Genomic DNA, 19,007 nt, shown 5'->3' with positions numbered 1-19,007 from the left:
GCCAGAAGTGCCTAGTGTATCGAGCTTGAACAGCGCAACTCTGTATATTGTGTGCTGGTTGTTCTCTGGTAGCGCTGCTCAGCTAACATTCCTTTCAATGGGAGCTGAGCTACAATATCCGAGAACAGCCAATACACAGGCTGTAGTGTTCCAGCTCCATACACCATGTACTTCAAGCAGCAATGGTTTCTGCAAGCTCAGTGTGGGTGTTGGATCTTCTTCGATATGACAATGATGACCTTCCTATCCCAAGAACAAGTCATCAATATCGCAGTCCTAAACAATCCTTTTAAGGTAAAAATTTAACAAAGACTAAAGAAATGAGCAGATAATGCATTACTCACTATAAATTTCTTTTTAGCCTCTAGTATTAGCGAGGCGGTTCACGCCAATCCTGTCAATGGGAATCCCAAATCTTCTTTTTGTAAGATCTACTACTTTTCTGCAAGGACAAAAGGAAATACATCAGTTTGTAAATGAATCAGCTTTTAAAAGGAAATTTGGCATCAACATTGATTCACTTTAACCATTATCCTGTATAAAACTAAATCTAAAAAGCAAAGCCTATATTATTCTATTTGTATTTTTCTTTTAAATCAGTCAACTGTGATATTACCAGTTTATGTAAATCTGATGCCTAAGGAAATGTTCATTATGGATTATTAATCAAGCAATGCATTCAACATGGAGAGCATTTCACTATACAGTATAAAATGTGAATAATATAGTAAATCTAATATTAATGACATCACTTGGGACAGTGCATTAGCTGATACATTAAGCATTCAAACTTTTTTTAAAGATTGTGTCCCAACTGGTTATCTCTATTTTAAAGTGAAACTGCCCAGTAACCAGATGATCATCCGAGGACTGGATGGTTTAATTTCCAACAATTGGTTCTTCTAATTAGGAGAAAGCTGACCGCGGTAACTGTAGGAGGAATGTACAACTACATTTAACCTATTATAATGAATAGACAGCAATGCAAAAAATGGTTTAATTAAGACTTGTAGAGCAGGAGTTGCTCTCTCTTAGGGTATGTGCACGTGACATCTTTTTTATTTGGTCGAGTTTTCAAGAGAAAGATGCTTCCGGAAATACTGGCAATTTGTTTTCCTAAAGCATCATTTCTAGCTTTTTTCAGTAGTCTTCTGAATTTTATTTGACATTTTTGACCACCAGCACTTCTTTTAATTGTGTCTTCAGGTTTTTTTTGTGGCTAGTCTTTTACTGGTGTTTCCTGGTCATTTTGTTAAACTCCATTCAATTATGAATTAACCCCTTCGCGACATGCGCCGTACTAGTACTGCGCTGCCGACACTGCATTTCTGCCAGCAGCAGTACTAGTACGGCGCACCGATCACCGCGGTCTCGCGCTGAGCGCCGCGGTGATCGGGTGCAGGTGTCAGCTGTATATGACAGCTGACACCCCGCAGCAATGCCCACGATCGGCGGTAGCGCCGATCGCGGGCATTTAACCCCTCTGATGCCGCTGTCAGTAGTGACAGCGGCATAGAGGGGGATCGCGCATGGACGGGGGCTCCCTGCGCTCTCCCACCGGAGAAATGCGATGAGATCGCGTTGCTCCGGTGACCCGGAAGGAGTCCCCAGATCCAAGATGGCCACCGGACTCATTCTGGGTCATGAAATGACATGGCTAGCCGGCACCTGCTGAGAGTTGCTGAGAGCAGGCGTCGGAAAGCCACCTAAGCTTGTCTGTCAGATCGTTGATCTGACAGAGTGCTATGCACACTGCCAGATCAACGATCTGATCTAATACAGTGATGTCCCACCCTGGGACAATGGTAGAAAGTAAAAAAAAAAAAATAGAATGTATAAAAAAATAAATAAAAAAAATCGCCAAATAAAGAAAAAAAAAAATTTCCCAGTACATCCATTTATTTATGTAAATTAAAAAAAACAATAAAAGTACACATATTTGGTATCGCCGCGTCCATAACGACCCACTCTATAAAACTATCCCACTAGTTAACCCCTTCAGTGAACACCGCAAAAAAAAAAAAAAAAAAAACAAGGCAAAAAACATTGCTTTATTATCATAAAGGCGAACAAAAAGTGGAATAACACGCGATCAAAACGACAGATATAAATAACCATGGTACCTCTGAAAACGTCATCTTGTCCCGCAAAAAAAAAGCTGCCATACAGCGTCATCAGCAGAAAAATAAAAAAGTTATAGCTCTCAGAATAAAGCGATGCAAAAACAATTATTTTTTAATATAAAATAGTTTTTATTGTGTAAAAGCGCCAAAACATAAAAAAATGATATAAATGAGGTATCGCTGTAATCGTACTGACCTGAAGAATAAAGCTTCTTTATCAATTTTACCACACGTGGAACGGTATAAACGCCCCCCCTAAAAGAATTTCAGGAATTGCTGGTTTTTGTTCATTCCGCCTCATAAAAATCAGAATAAAAAGCGATCAAAAAATATCATCTGCCCGAAAATGTTACCAATAAACTCGTCCCGCAAAAAACAAGATCTCACATGACTCTGTGGACCAAAATATGGATAAATTATAGCTCTCAAAATGTGGTGATGCAAAAACAATTTTTTTGCAATAAAAAGCGTCTTTTAGTGTGTGACAGCTGTCAACCCAAAAAATCCGCCAAAAAAACGCTATAAAAGTAAATCAAACCCCCCTTCATCACCCCTTAGTTAGGGAAAAATAATAAAATGTAAAAAAATGTATTTATTTCCATTTTTCCATTAGGGTTAGGGTTAGGGCTAGGGTTAGGGCTAGGGTTAGGGTTAGGGTTGGGGTTGGGGTTGGGGCTAGGGTTAGGGTTACCATTGGGATTAGGGTTAGGGGTGTGTTTGGATTAGGGTTTCAGTTAGAATTGGGGGGTTTCCACTGTTTCGGCACATCAGGGGCTCTCCAAACGCGACATGGCTTCCGATCTCAATTCCAGCCAATTCTGCTTTGAAAAACTAAAACACTGCTCCTTCCCTTCCGAGTGCTCCTGTGCGCCCAAACAGTGGTTCCCCCCAACATATGGGGTATCAGCGTTCTCAGGACAAGTTGGACAACAACTTTTGTGGTCCAATTTGTCCTGTTACCCTTGGGAAAAAAAAAACCTGGGGGCTAAAATATCATTTTCGTGGAAAAAAAAAATATTTTTTATTTTCACGGCTCTGCGTTATAAACTGTAGTGAAACACTTGTTGGTTCAAAGCTCTCACAACACATCTAGATAAGTTCCTTGGGGGGTCTAGTTTCCAATATGGGGTCACTTGTGGGGGGTTTCTACTGTTTAGGTACATCAGGGGCTCTGCAAATGCAACATGACGCCTGCAGACCAATCCATCTAAGTCTGCATTTCAAACGGCGCTCCTTCCCTTCCGAGCTTTGCCATGCACTCAAACGGTGGTTCCCCCCAACATATGGGGTATCAGCGTACTCAGGACAAATTGGACAATAACTTTTGTGGTCCAATTTCTCCTGTTACCCTTGGCGAAAAAAAAAATTACGGGCTAAAACATCATTTTGTGGAAAGAAAAAATGATTTTTTAATTTTCACACCGCTACATTCTAAACTTTAGTGAAACAATTGGGGGTTAAAAGTGCTCACCACACATCTAGATAAGTTTCTTAGGGGGTCTTCTTTCCAAAATGGGGTCACTTGTGGGGGGTTTCCACTGTTAAGGCACGTCAGGGGCTCTCCAAATGCGACATGGGTTCCGATCTCAATTCCAGCCAATTTTGCATTGAATAGTCAAATGGCGCTCCTTCCCTTCCGAGATCTGCCATGCGCTCAAACAGTGGTTTATCCCCATATATGAAGTATCGGCGTACTCAGGACAAATTGCACAACAACTTTTGGCATCCAATTTATCCTGTTACCCTTGGGGAAAAAAAATTGGGGGCAAAAAGATCATTTTTTGTGAAAATTAATAAGAATTTTTTTTTACGGCTCTACATTATAAACTTCTGTGAAGCACGTGGAGGTTCAAAGTGCTCACCACACATCTAGATTAGTTCCTTAGAGTGTCTACTTTCCAAAATGGTGTCACTTGTGGGGGTTTCCACTGTTTAGGCACGTCAGGGGCTCTCCAATCGTGACATGGGCTCCGATCTCAATTCCAGCAAATCTTGCATTGGAAAGTCAAATGGCGCTCCTTCCCTTCCGAGCTCTGCCATGTGCCCAAACAGTGGTTTACCCCCACATATGGGGTATCGGCGTACTCAGGACAAATTGTACAACGACTTTTGTGGTCCAATTTCTCCTGTTACCCTTGGTAAAATGAAACAAATTGGACCTGAAGTAAAAATTTTGTGAAAAAAAAGTTAAATGTTAAATTTTTTTTAAACATTCAAAAAATTCCTGTGAAGCACCTGAAGGGTTAATAAACTTTTTGAATGTGGTTTTGAGTACCTTGAGGGGTGCAGTTTTTAGAATGGTGTCACTTTTGGGCATTTTCTGTCATATAGACCCCTCAAAGTCACTTCAAGTGTGAGGTGGTCCGTAAAAAAAATGGTTTTGCATATTTTGTTGCAAAAATGAGAAATCGCTGGTCAACTTTTAACCCTTATAACTCCCTAACAAAAAAAAATTTCCAAAATTGTGCTGATGTACAGCAGACATGTGGGAAATGTTGTTTATTAACTATATTGTGTGATATAACTCTCTAATTTAAGGGCATAAAAACTAAAAGTTTGAAAATTGCTAATATTTCATAATTTCTGACAAATTTTTGTTTTTTTCACAAATAAATGCAAGTCATATCGAAGAAGTTTTATCACTTTCATGAAGTACAATATGTCACGAGAAAACAATGTCAGAATCACCAAGATCCGTTGAAGCGTTTCAGAGTTATGACCTCATAAAGTGACAGTGGTCAGAATTGTAAAAATTGGCCCTGTCACTTAGGTGAAAACAGGCTTTGGGGTGAAGGGGTTAAAGCAAAAATACTGACAAAATCGCTCAAAAGAGCAGGTTGTCTTTTGAGCCTTCTCACTGACTTGTATTATAAAATAAAGCATATCTTCAGGGCAGAAAATGCTTGAACCATGGCTAGCTGACTTTTTTTTAACCTTATAGGCTAGGAATGGGTCAATGTGCAGTCTGTTTTCCATAATTGTATCAACAGGACAAAAAAATATGTTTTTATGAACAAAGCTTATGACAATGGAATCTTAAATATTATTGATCTTTCTGATAGAAGATGCTGCAGTTATGAGAAAAAATTATGTATGGCAAACCCATGTGACAGCTTACTCTGATCATATAATCACAGAATGTTAGAGTTGGAAGGGACTCCAGGGTTATCAGGTCCAACCACCTGCTCAATGCAGGATTCACTACACCATCTCAGACAGATTCTGTCCAGACTCTGTTTGAAGACTTCCATTGAATTATTATACAAGTTTTCACAGTCCATCTATAATAAATCTGCCTAAGATAGGAAAACATGTACTTTTTATTGTATACTAAAGCTTTTTATAATATAAGATTGTCCACATCAGGGCAGGACTACACAGTGAGACATATCATGACCATAAGTGTTATGAAAGGCAATTCAGTACTACAATGGACATAGCGGTCAGAGCACATACAGTGATCTGACAATAACCCAAAATCATAGAACGAGCTCTGAGACGTGGGAACTCTGCAGACCGCAATCCCTAATCCTCTCCAAACAACACTAGAGGCAGCCGTGGATTGCGCCTAACTCTGCCTATGCAACTAGGCACAGCCTGAGAAACTAACTAGCCTGAAGATAGAAAATAAGCCTACCTTGCCTCAAAGAAATACCCCAAAGGAAAAGGCAGCCCCCCACATATAATGACTGTGAGTTAAGATGAAAAGACAAACGCAGAGATGAAATAGATTCAGCAAAGTGAGGCCCGACTTTCTTAACAGATCGAGGACAGAAAAGGCAACTTTGCGGTCTACACAAAACCCTAAAGAAAACCACGCAAAGGGTGCAAAAAGACCCTCCGTACCGAACTAACGGCACGGAGGTACACCCTTTGCGTCCCAGAGCTTCCAGCAACAAATTAGACAAGCTGGACAGAAAAAATAGCAAACAAATAGCAAAGAAGAACTTAGCTATGCAGAGCAGCAGGCCACAGGAATGATCCAGGGAAAAGCAAGTCCAACACTGGAACATTGACAGGAAGCCAGGATCAAAGCATTAGGTGGAGTTAAGTAGAGAAGCACCTAACTACCTCACCAGATCACCTGAGGGAGGAAACTCAGAAGCCGCAGTACCACTTCCCTCCACCAACAGAAGCTCACAGAGAGAATCAGCCGAAGTACCACTTGTGACCACAGGAGAGATCTCTGCCACAGAATTCACAACAGTACCCCCCCCTTGAGGAGGGGTCACCGAACCCTCACCAGAGCCCCCAGGCCGACCAGGATGAGCCACATGAAAGGCACAAACAAGATCGGGAGCATGGACATCAGAGGCAAAAACCCAGGAATTATCTTCCTGAGCATAACCCTTCCATTTAACCAGATACTGGAGCTTCCGTCTTGAAACACGAGAATCCAAAATCTTCTCCACAATATACTCCAATTCCCCCTCCACCAAAACCGGGGCAGGAGGATCAACAGATGGAACCATAGGTGCCACGTATCTCCGCAACAATGACCTATGGAATACGTTATGTATGGAAAAAGAATCTGGAAGGGTCAGACGAAAAGACACAGGATTAAGAACCTCAGAAATCCTATACGGACCAATGAAACGAGGTTTAAACTTAGGAGAGGAAACCTTCATAGGAATATGACGAGAAGATAACCAAACCAGATCCCCAACACGAAGTCGGGGACCCACACGGTGTCTGCGATTAGCGAAACGTTGAGCCTTCTCCTGGGACAAGGTCAAATTGTCCGCTACATGAGTCCAAATCTGCTGCAACCTGTCCACCACAGTATCCACACCAGGACAGTCCGAAGACTCAACCTGTCCTGAAGAGAAACGAGGATGGAACCCAGAATTGCAGAAAAATGGCGAAACCAAGGTAGCCGAGCTGGCCCGATTATTAAGGGCGAACTCAGCCAAAGGCAAAAAGGACACCCAGTCATCCTGATCGGCAGAAACAAAGTATCTCAGATATGTTTCCAAGGTCTGATTGGTTCGTTCGGTCTGGCCATTAGTCTGAGGATGGAAAGCCGAGGAAAAAGACAAGTCAATGCCCATCCTACCACAAAAGGCTCGCCAAAACCTTGAAACAAACTGGGAACCTCTGTCAGAAACGATATTCTCTGGAATGCCATGTAAACAAACCACATGCTGGAAGAACAATGGCACCAAATCAGAGGAGGAAGACAATTTAGACAAGGGTACCAGATGGACCATCTTAGAAAAGCGATCACAGACCACCCAAATGACTGACATCCTTTGAGAAACGGGAAGATCAGAAATAAAATCCATAGAGATATGTGTCCAAGGCCTCTTCGGGACCGGCAAGGGCAAAAGCAACCCACTGGCACGAGAACAGCAGGGCTTAGCCCGAGCACAAATCCCACAGGACTGCACAAAAACACGCACATCCCGCGACAGAGACGGCCACCAAAAGGATCTAGCCACCAACTCTCTGGTACCAAAGATTCCAGGATGACCAGCCAACACCGAACAATGAACCTCAGAGATAACTTTATTGGTCCAGCTATCAGGGACAAACAGTCTCTCCGCTGGACAACGATCAGGTTTATTAGCCTGAAATTTTTGCAGCACCCGCCGCAAATCAGGGGAGATGGCAGACACAATTACTCCTTCCTTGAGGATACCCGCCGGCTCAGACAAACCCGGAGAGTCGGGCACAAAACTCCTAGACAGAGCATCCGCCTTCACATTTTTAGAGCTTGGAAGGTACGAAATCACAAAGTCAAAACGGGCAAAAAACAGCGACCAACGAGCCTGTCTAGGATTCAACCGCTTAGCATACTCAAGATAAGTCAAGTTCTTATGATCAGTCAATACCACCACGCGATGCTTAGCTCCTTCAAGCCAATGACGCCACTCCTCGAATGCCCACTTCATGGCCAGCAACTCTCGGTTGCCCACATCATAATTTCGCACAGAAGGCGAAAACTTCCTGGAAAAAAAAGCGCATGGTTTCATCACTGAGCAATCAGAACCTCTCTGCGACAAAACAGCCCCTGCTCTAATCTCAGAAGCATCAACCTCGACCTGGAACGGAAGAGAAACATCTGGTTGACACAACACAGGGGCAGAAGAAAAACGACGCTTCAAGTCTTGAAAAGCTTCCACAGCAGCAGAAGACCAATTGACCAAATCAGCACCCTTCTTGGTCAAATCGGTCAATGGTTTGGCAATACTAGAAAAATTGCAGATGAAGCGACGATAAAAATTAGCAAAGCCCAGGAACTTTTGCAGACTTTTCAGAGATGTCGGCTGAGTCCAATCATGGATGGCTTGGACCTTAACAGGATCCATCTCGATAGTAGAAGGGGAAAAGATGAACCCCAAAAATGAAACCTTCTGCACACCAAAGAGACACTTTGATCCCTTCACAAACAAAGAATTAGCATGCAGGACCTGAAAAACTGTTCTGACCTGCTTCACATGAGACTCTCAATCATCCGAGAAGATCAAAATGTCATCCAAGTACACAATCAGGAATTTATCCAGGTACTCTCGGAAGATGTCATGCATAAAGGACTGAAACACTGATGGAGCATTGGCAAGTCCAAATGGCATCACTAGATACTCAAAATGACCCTCGGGCGTATTAAATGCAGTTTTCCATTCATCTCCTCACCTGATTCGCACCAGATTATACGCACCACGAAGATCTATCTTGGTGAACCAACTAGCCCCCTTAATCCGAGCAAACAAATCAGATAACAATGGCAAGGGGTACTGAAATTTAACCGTGATCTTATTTAGAAGGCGGTAATCTATACAAGGTCTCAGCGAACCATCCTTCTTGGCTACAAAAAAGAACCTTGCTCCTAATGGTGACGATGACGGGCGAATATGCCCCTTCTCCAGGGATTCCTTCACATAACTGCGCATAGCGGCGAGCTCAGGCACGGATAAATTAAACAGTCGACCTTTTGGGAATTTACTACCAGGAATCAAATTGATAGCACAATCACAATCCCTATGCGGAGGTAGGGCATCGGACTTGGGCTCATCAAATACATCCCGGTAATCAGACAAGAACTCTGGAACCTCAGAAGGGGTGGATGACGAAATTGACAGAAATGGAACATCACCATGTACCCCCTGACAACCCCAGCTGGACACCGACATGGATTTCCAATCTAATACTGGATTATGGGCTTGTAGCCATGGCAACCCCAACACGACCACATCATGCAGATTATGCAACACCAGAAAGCGAATAACCTCCTGATGTGCAGGAGCCATGCACATGGTCAGCTGGGTCCAGTATTGAGGCTTATTCTTGGCCAAAGGCGTGGCATCAATTCCTCTCAATGGAATAGGACACTGCAAGGGCTCTAAGAGATACCCACAACGCTTAGCATACTCCAAGTCCATCAAATTCAGGGCAGCGCCTGAATCCACAAATGCCATGACAGAATACGATGACAAAGAGCAGATCAAGGTAACGGACAGAAGAAATTTTGACTGTACAGTACCAATGGTGGCAGACCTAGCGAACCGCTTAGTGCGCTTAGGACAATCAGAGATAGCATGAGTGGAATCACCACAGTAGAAACACAGCCCATTCAGACGTCTGTGTTCTTGCCGTTTAACTCTGGTCAAAGTCCTATCGCACTGCATAGGCTCAGGTTTAAGCTCAGGTAATACCACCTAATGGTGCACAGATTTACGCTCACGCAAGCGTCGGCCGATCTGAATGGCCAAAGACATAGACTCATTCAAACCAGCAGGCATAGGAAATCCCACCATGACATCCTTAAGGGCTTCAGAGAGACCCTTTCTGAACATAGCTGCCAGCGCAGATTCATTCCATTGAGTGAGCACGGACCACTTTCTAAATTTCTGACAATATACCTCTATCTCATCCTGACCCTGACAAAGAGCCAGCAAATTTTTCTCTGCCTGATCCACTGAATTAGGTTCATCGTACAGCAATCCGAGCGCCAGGAAAAACGCATCGATATTACTCAATGCAGGATCTCCTGGCGCAAGAGAAAATGCCCAGTCCTGAGGGTCGCCGCGCAAAAAAGAAATAACAATCAAAACCTGTTGAACTGGATCACCAGAGGAGCGAGTTTTCAAGGCCAGAAACAATTTACAATTATTTTTGAAACTCAGAAACTTAGTTCTATCTCCAAAAAACAAATCAGGAATAGGAATTCTTGGTTCCAATATAGCTTTCTGATCAATAGTGTCTTGAATCTTTTGTACTCTTGCCGAGAGCTGATCCACAAATGAAGACAGACTTCTAATGTCCATCGCTACACCTGTGTACTGAACCACCCAAATGTCTAGGGGAAAAAAAAGGCAAAACACAGTGCAAAGAAAAAAAAATGGTCTCAGAACTTCTTTTTTCCCTCTATTGAGAATCATTAGTACTTTTGGCTTCCTGTACTGTTATGAAAGGCAATTCAGTACTACAATGGACATAGCGGTCAGAGCACATACAGTGATCTGACAATAACCCAAAATCATAGAACGAGCTCTGAGACATGGGAACTCTGCAGACCGCAATCCCTAATCCTCTCCAAACAACACTAGAGGCAGCCGTGGATTGCGCCTAACTCTGCCTATGCAACTAGGCACAGCCTGAGAAACTAACTAGCCTGAAGATAGAAAATAAGCCTACCTTGCCTCAAAGAAATACCCCAAAGGAAAAGGCAGCCCCCCACATATAATGACTGTGAGTTAAGATGAAAAGACAAACGCAGAGATGAAATAGATTCAGCAAAGTGAGGCCCGACTTTCTTAACAGATCGAGGACAGAAAAGGCAACTTTGCGGTCTACACAAAACCCTAAAGAAAACCACGCAAAGGGTGCAAAAAGACCCTCCGTACCGAACTAACGGCACGGAGGTACACCCTTTGCGTCCCAGAGCTTCCAGCAACAAATTAGACAAGCTGGACAGAAAAAATAGCAAACAAATAGCAAAGAAGAACTTAGCTATGCAGAGCAGCAGGCCACAGGAATGATCCAGGGAAAAGCAAGTCCAACACTGGAACATTGACAGGAAGCCAGGATCAAAGCATTAGGTGGAGTTAAGTAGAGAAGCACCTAACGACCTCACCAGATCACCTGAGGGAGGAAACTCAGAAGCCGCAGTACCACTTCCCTCCACCAACAGAAGTTCACAGAGAGAATCAGCCGAAGTACCACTTGTGACCACAGGAGAGAGCGCTGCCACAGAATTCACAACACATAAGCATTTGTGCAACTTGTCTGCAACTTGCTGTCATGTAATTATTTCAAAGCTGTGATTTTGCTGAGCAAAATCACAATCAAATTGCAGACCAATTGCATCCAAGTCGCAGTCAAATGGGGCTGGTATTGAAGTCACAGAGGTTGGGGTTAGAGCTAGGGTTAGGGTTGTGCTAAGGTTAAGGTTGGGTTAGGATTAGAGCTAGGGTTAGGGTTGGGCTAGGGTTAGGGTTGGGGCTAGGGTTAGGGTTGGGGCTAGGGTTAGAGCTTGGGTTAGGGTTAGGTTTGTGTTGGGGTTAGGGTTGTATTGGGGTTATGGTTGTGGTGTTGGGGATAGGGTGGTTTGGGGATTACGGTTGTTGTTAGGGTTATGGTTAGGATTAGGGTTAGGGGTGTGTTGAGGTTAGGGTTGGCGTTAGGGCTGTGTTAGGGTTGGAGTTATAATTTGGGGGTTTCCACTGTTTAGGTACATCAGGGGGTCTCCAAATCTGACATGGCCACTGCCATTGATTCCAGCCAATTTTGTGTTCAAAAAGTGAAATGGTGCTCCCTTCCTTCTGAGCCCTACCATGTGCCCAAACAGTGTCTTTCCTCCACATATGGGGTATTGGCGTACTCAGTAGAAATTGCACAACACATTTTGTTGTCCATTTTCTCCTGATACCCTCTTGAAAATAAAAAAGTTTGATTCCAAAGTAAATTTTTTTGTGAAAAAAATAAAATGTTCATTTTTTCCTTCCACATTGCTTTAGCTCTCGTGAAGCACCTGATGGGTTAATAAACTTCTTGAATGTGGTTTTGAGCACCTTCATGGGTGTAGTTTTTAGAATGGTGTCACTTTTGGGTATTTTCTGTTATACTGACCACCAAACTCAATTCAAATGTCCCTAAAAAAATGTTTTTATAAATTTTGATGGAAAAATGAGAAATCGCTGGTCAACTTTTAACTCTTACAACATCCTAACAAAAAAAATGTTTCCAAAATTGGGCTGATGTAAAGTAGACACGTGGGAAATGTTATTTATTAACTATTTTGTGTGACACCACTCTCTGATTTACGTGTACAAAAATTAAGTTTGAAAATTGCAAAAAATTTTAACTTTTTACCAAATTTCCATTTTTTTCATAAATAAATGCAAGTCATATCAAAGAAATTATACCACTGATATGAAGTACAATATGTCATGAAGAAAGATTCTCAGAATCAGTGGAATCCGTTGAAGCGTTCCAGAGCTATAACCTCATAAAGTGACAGTGGTCAGAATTGTAAAAACTGGCTTGGTCATTAAGGTCAAAATTGGCTCTGCCACTAAGGGGCTAATGATTTTTATTTTATATGTAACTTTGCATATACCAAAATGGCCATTTAAGGGTTTTCATGTACAGGAAATGTATTGCTAGAGTTCATAAGATGACTGGATTATCAAATATTTTATGTAGGTAGCTATTTCATTCTATGCAGTTGCTTCCTCTTGTTTGAGGAGTTTTGACTTAGGCGTGAATAGCAGAATACTAGTTGTGTCTAAAAGCAAAGAGTAAGCAGGTAATTATAGTTAACAAACACAGGCATCCACAGGCTGTTTATTTTTTGGGCATTAATAAACAATTGATTCTGGGATATGTGCAGTAAAAAAGGTTACATAGTACTCCACCTTTTACTAAGATATTAATCATCATGTCATTAGAAGAACAAGTTCTAACACACAAGGCCAAGAAGACAAAATGTAACTGTACTGCTTGACAACAAATCATTACCTCTACTGTTTTAGTCTAGGTTTCATCTATTTATTTTTGACCAGTAGTTATGCACATTGACATTTACTATGGTTTGTTGGCTCATTCATGATTTACAAAAAAAGTATGTGCCCAAACTACACTGTTCACCCCATATCAAAGGTGTAGTCACGTGTCAGATGCAAGAGCATAGTTCTCTACACACATATAGAATTTGTTTTCTATTATTATACTTATTATGTCTAATGTCATCTAAATAAATATAAATATATATATATATATATATATATATATATATATATTCATATATATATATATATACAGTACAGACCAAAAGTTTGGACACATCTTCTCATTTAAAGATTTTTCTGTATTTTCATGCCCATGAAAATTGTATATTCACACTGAAGGCATCAAAACTATGAATTATCACATGTGGAATCATATACTTAACAAAAAAGTGTGAAACAACTGAGATTATGTCTTATATTCTAGGTTCTTCAAAGTAGCCACCTTTTGCTTTGATGACTGCTTTGCACACTCTTGGCATTCTCTGTACTGTATATATATATATATATATATATATATTTTTTTTTTTTTTTAATGCAGATATGTCCACAAGTTGAACATACACTTTATTTAAATATGTTTGTTGTTACAGTTTCTTGGCTCCCTCTTCTGGCTGAATCTTACAAGTACAGCTTTGAATTTTATGAAATTAATCGTCTTTGTCCCAGAACATTTATTTTTTATTGAGATATGTATGAACCGAATGAGCTCTTCCACAAATACACACATTTTTCTGTAATGGGAGAAAATTGACAAGGTCATATAGTTTGAAACATGCACTAATTGTTCTTCTATACAGGTATATTCACCTTTGTTTTCCCTTAATTTCGATAGTGCTTGCAGAAATTCTGTCGAGCGGAGATCCAAATCCTGGAAAACTTCTTTTCTTCTTGGTCTCAATCACATCATTTTCCAGAGAGACAAGTTCATCCAGAAGTAAGAGCTTAGCTGCCAGATCTGCTGACTTCTCTTCATTCGAAATTGATCGCTGACCAACATCCAAAACAATTGAAGAGTCAAACCTCTGTTTAATAAAATTCAACGTGAATGGTAATGGTATTCGAGCATGCCTAAGACACTCGGTTAGCACATGAACATGGTCGGATAACACCTTATCCGAGCACGTTCGCTCAGCACTAGTGGATAGCAAGTTTTCCAGACTACTCAGGTCTCTTCACTAGGGATAGTTTCACCTATTTCCATTGCAGAGACGATCGTTAACCTCTTACTTTGAATCTTTATGCCTTTAAACTAGGTATTTATACCCCACAAGCTAAGAAATAACATGTAAAACATGTCTGCTTTACATCAGCATAATTTTTGAAACATTTTTTTTTGTTAGGAAGTTAGAAGGTTTAAAAGTTTATCATCAATTTTTTTTTATTTTTCCCCAAAAATTAACACAACCATTTTTTTAGGGACCACATCCCATTTGAGGAGCCTATGCGACAGAAAATACCCAGTAGCCAGAAGCTGTGGCAGAGGTTCTTGTGCTCCATTCTCTGGCACACCACATGAGAATGGGGGTGCTGGCTGGGTGTATGAACTTGTGATGGTAATACGCTCTTGAAGACCACATCGTACCATTATTTCCGGACAGCCAGGACCAGAAGTAACAGAGTTCAGTGTGCTAGACGATAGCTCCTAAATAAACTTATTTTTACTGAAGAATAACTTATGAAGAAATATGTACAGCAAATAGTAGGCATTCATCTTCAAGGACATTTCTGTTTTGACATAGAACATCATCAGTTACTTTCCCTTCTCTTTGGTAGAGTCACTCTGGCTTTTTACTTCGCTTAGCTCTTTTGTCTCAACACAGCACACTAATTCAGGAACCTTCTCATCCCCAATAATGCCACAACAGTCCAGTACGCAAAAGACCTATACTTACAACTGCGTATTTATCCACTTAGGGGAGTTTTCAATATGGCTGCTACTTAGGTTTCCTCTTTATTGATGCCTCAGGACTACCCCACTCATGGCATTTCCTCTTTGTCTTACCACCCAGCAAGGCTTCCCTCGTAGGTGCTTACCAATTGCCTAGGTCGTCTCCTACTTGCCACAAAAGCACCCACTGTATATGGTTTTGCTGAATAGCGAGACCTCAGGTTTGCTTCTACTGCAGGCTTATCCCTATCTGATGTTTTTTCCAGGAAGCTCTCTGTTGTGCCCTCACTTATCTCCTCCTCTCTGCTAGTCGCAACTTATTAACTCTAAAGGTACCTTCACACTGAGCGACTTAACAACGATATCGCTAGCGATCCGTGACATTGCAGCGTCCTGGATAGCGATATCGTTGTATTTGACACGCAGCAGCGATCTTGATCCTGCTGTGACATCGTTGGTCGGAGCAGAAAGGCCAGAACTTTATTTCGTCGCTGGATCTCCCGCAGACATCGCTGAATCGGCATGTGTGACGCCGATTCAGCGATGTCTTCACTGGTAACCAGGGTAAACATCGGGTTACTAAGCGCAGGGCCGCGCTTAGTAACCTGATGTTTACCCTGGTTACCATTGTAAATGTAAAAAAAAACAAACAGTACATACTTACATTCCGGTGTCTGTCCCCTCGCCGTCAGCTTCCCGCACTGACTGTGAGCGCCGGCCAGCCGTAAAGCACAGCGATGAAGTCACCGCTATGCTTTACGGCCGGCCGGCGCTGAGACAGTGCAGGGAAGCTGAGGCCGGGGGACAGACACCGGAATGTAAGTATGTAGTGTTTGTTTTTTTTTACATTTACAATGGTAACCAGGGTAAACATCGGGTTACTAAGCGCGGCCCTGCGCTTAGTAACCCGATGTTTACCCTGGTTACCAGGGGACTTCGGCATCGTCGGTCGTATACCACTTCTTGCTAACAATAAAAATCATCAGACATACAAACACCATATCACATTAAATTAATGCACATGTCTTCAAAGGGAACGTGTGCAACACCTCCACTTCCTTACATCAACACAAGTCCTAACAGGTGAGCAGCTTATCAACACAATGTCGCTGTACACTGTTCCAAGCTGGAAAGAGATGGTGCAGAGTGGTCTTTCAGAGGTTAAACTGCCCTTTTGATCACTGATTCATTGGTGCAAATGGATAATGATTTCTGACCAATTAGTGCTGTGGCCTGTGAGCACTGACACTGCTGTAGCCCATGATGTAACTAAGTCAGTTTGAGGAAACCCCTTCCCAATCAGGACGTATGGTTATGTCATATGTCATGAAGGGGTTAAACTATGCCTGATAAAGAGTAGTCTGCTTAGTGTGGAAAGCTTGCTATTTGTTATCATCTTGTTGGGTAGCCATTCAAAGGTACCAACCACTGAGGACTCTCAATTCTGATTGTTTTTCTGTCTACTGACTAACAAGATACAAAGATATATTTTTCCTGTAACATTTAAGGAACAGTGAGAACATGTATGATATATTTATACTGATACATTGATTATTTAAAATGTATATACAATGGCATGTGAAAGTTTGGGAAACCCTGGTCAAATTACTGTTATCGTGAACAGTTAAGAAAGTTGAAGATGAAATGATAAGGCCTAACGTTAATTCTGACACATTTCTTTTATTTTAGGCAAAAAACAATTACGGTATATATTGTCATATTTTACATTTTAAAAATTACAAAAAGGAAAATGGGAATTTGCAAACATATGGACACCCTTGGAGATTTATGTGCTCAGATAACTTTAACCAAGATATCAGACCTTAATTAGTATGTTAGGCTACTTTCATACATCAGGCTTTCAGCGTCAGGCTCAATCCGGCTAATTTTCAAAAAAACGGAAGCGGCAAATGTTGCTGCCGGATCCGTTTTTTTCACCATAGACTTGTATTAGTGCCGGATTGTGCCTGATGACCTTGTGTTTCGTCCGGTTTTCGCCGGATCCGGCAAATCTGCCGTTTCCGGTTTCTTGAAAAAACGTCCATTGCAACGTTTTTTTTCTCCGGCAAAAAAGCCGGAAGTGCCGGATCCGTAGCTTCCAGCTGTTTACTAGAATGGAAGTCTATGTGAGCTGGAAGGTGCTGGATCCAGAAAATGACAGATTCCGGTGCCAGATTCCAGTTTTTTAAACTGAGCATGCTTCAATTTTTTGAATCCAATAATCTAGATACGCTAGCCGGATCCGTTGAAAAAATGGATCCGTCGCATCAGTTTTTCACAATCTGCGCCGGATCCAGTTTTTTCAACATTCGCCAGATTGTGCCTGATGCAAAAAACCTGATGTGTGAAAGTACCCTTAGGATTATGATTTGTTCACTATCATCATCAGGAAAGGCCAGGTGATGCAAATTTCCCAGATTTATAAAAACCCAGTCTTGTCTAACCTTGTACAGCAGCCATGTGTTCCACTAAGCAGCTGCTTAGCACTCTGAAAATGGTGGAGGCCCACAAAGCAGGAGAAAGCTGTAAGAAGATAGCAAAGTGTTTTCAAGTTGCTCTTTCCTCAGTGTAATTAAGAATTGGCAGTCAACAGGAACAGTGGAGGTCAAGAAAAGGTCTGGAAGACCAAGCAAGATTTCAGAGAGAGCTGCTCATAGGATTGCTTGAACGGGAAATCAGAACCCCGCTTGACTGCAAAAGACCTTCAAAAAGATTTAGCAGACTCTGGTGTTGTGGTACATTGTTACATTGTTCAGAGACACCTGCATAAATATGGCCTTCATGGAAAAGTCATCAGAAGAAAACCTCTCCTGTGTTCTCACCATAAAATTCTGTATCAGAAGTATGCAAAAGAATATCTAAACCAGTCTAATGCATTTCAAAAACAAGTCCTGTGGACCGGTGAGGTTAAAAAACTCTTTGGCCACAATGATCAAAGTTATGTGTGGAGAAACAAAAGCACAGAATTTCAGGAAAAGAACATCTTGCCAGCCATTAAGCATGGCGGTGGATCAATCATGATTTGGGTTTGTGTTTCAGCCAATGCCACATGGAACACTTTATGGGTAAAGGCAGAATGGATTCAATGAAATTTCAACAAATTCTTTATGCAAGCATAACACCATCTGTAAAAAAGCTGAAATTGAAGTTGAAAAGAGGATGGCTTCTACAAATGTATAATGATCCTAAACACACGTCAAAATCCATACTAGACTATCTCAAAAGGTGCATGCTGAAGGTTTTACAATGGCCCTCACAGTCCCCTGATTTGAACATCAATGAAAATCTGTGGCGAGACCTTGAATTAGCAGTGCCTGCAAGACAACCCAGGAATCTCACAGAACTGGAAGAATTTTCCAAGGAAGAATGTATGAAAACCCCTCAAATAAGAACTGAAACAATCCTAGTTGACTATAAAAAGCATTTACAAACTGTGATACTTTCAAAAGGGGGTTCTACAAGGTACAAACCATGCTAATATCCAACCTTAGCATCAGCCCATTTTCCTTTTTGTAATTTTTAAAGTATAAAAAATGAATGAATATATATATATATATATAAATATATATATATATATATATATATACTAGATGGTGGCCCGATTCTAACACATCAGGTATTCTAGAATATGTATGTATGTACGTCACGCTTAGCACAGCCACGTAGTATATAGCACAGCCACGTAGTATATAACACAGCCACGTAGTATATAACACAGACAGCCACGTAGTATATACCACAGCCACATAGTATATAGCACAGCCACATAGTATATAGCAGCCACATAGTATATAGCAGCCACATACTATATAGCACAGCCACATAGTATATAGCAGCCACATACTATATAGCACAGCCCACGTAAAACAGACAGCCATGTAGTATATAGCACAGCCACGTAGTATATAGCAGCCACATAGTATATAGCAGCCACATAGTATATAGCACAGCCCACGTAACACAGACAGGCACGTAGTATATAGC

At 41.5% G+C, this 19,007-nt stretch overlaps 1 protein-coding gene across 1 annotated transcript in view; it reads right to left on the bottom strand.

Moving 5' to 3' along the window:
- Window positions 1–357: 357 nt before the first annotated feature.
- OSTN (osteocrin) overlaps window positions 358–19,007 on the bottom strand; it is a 71,724-nt gene continuing 53,074 nt past the window's right edge. The window contains exons 3-4 of the mRNA XM_069768044.1: window positions 13,943–14,121; window positions 358–442 (exon numbers count right to left, since the gene is read on the bottom strand). Coding sequence (XP_069624145.1) covers window positions 358–442; window positions 13,943–14,121 — 264 coding nt within the window. The remainder of the gene's footprint in view (window positions 443–13,942; window positions 14,122–19,007) is intronic.

Source organism: Ranitomeya imitator, chromosome 5, assembly GCF_032444005.1.
Source record: "Ranitomeya imitator isolate aRanImi1 chromosome 5, aRanImi1.pri, whole genome shotgun sequence".
Lineage (NCBI taxonomy): Eukaryota > Metazoa > Chordata > Amphibia > Anura > Dendrobatidae > Ranitomeya > Ranitomeya imitator.
This window is presented reverse-complemented; position numbering and strand designations above follow the sequence as displayed.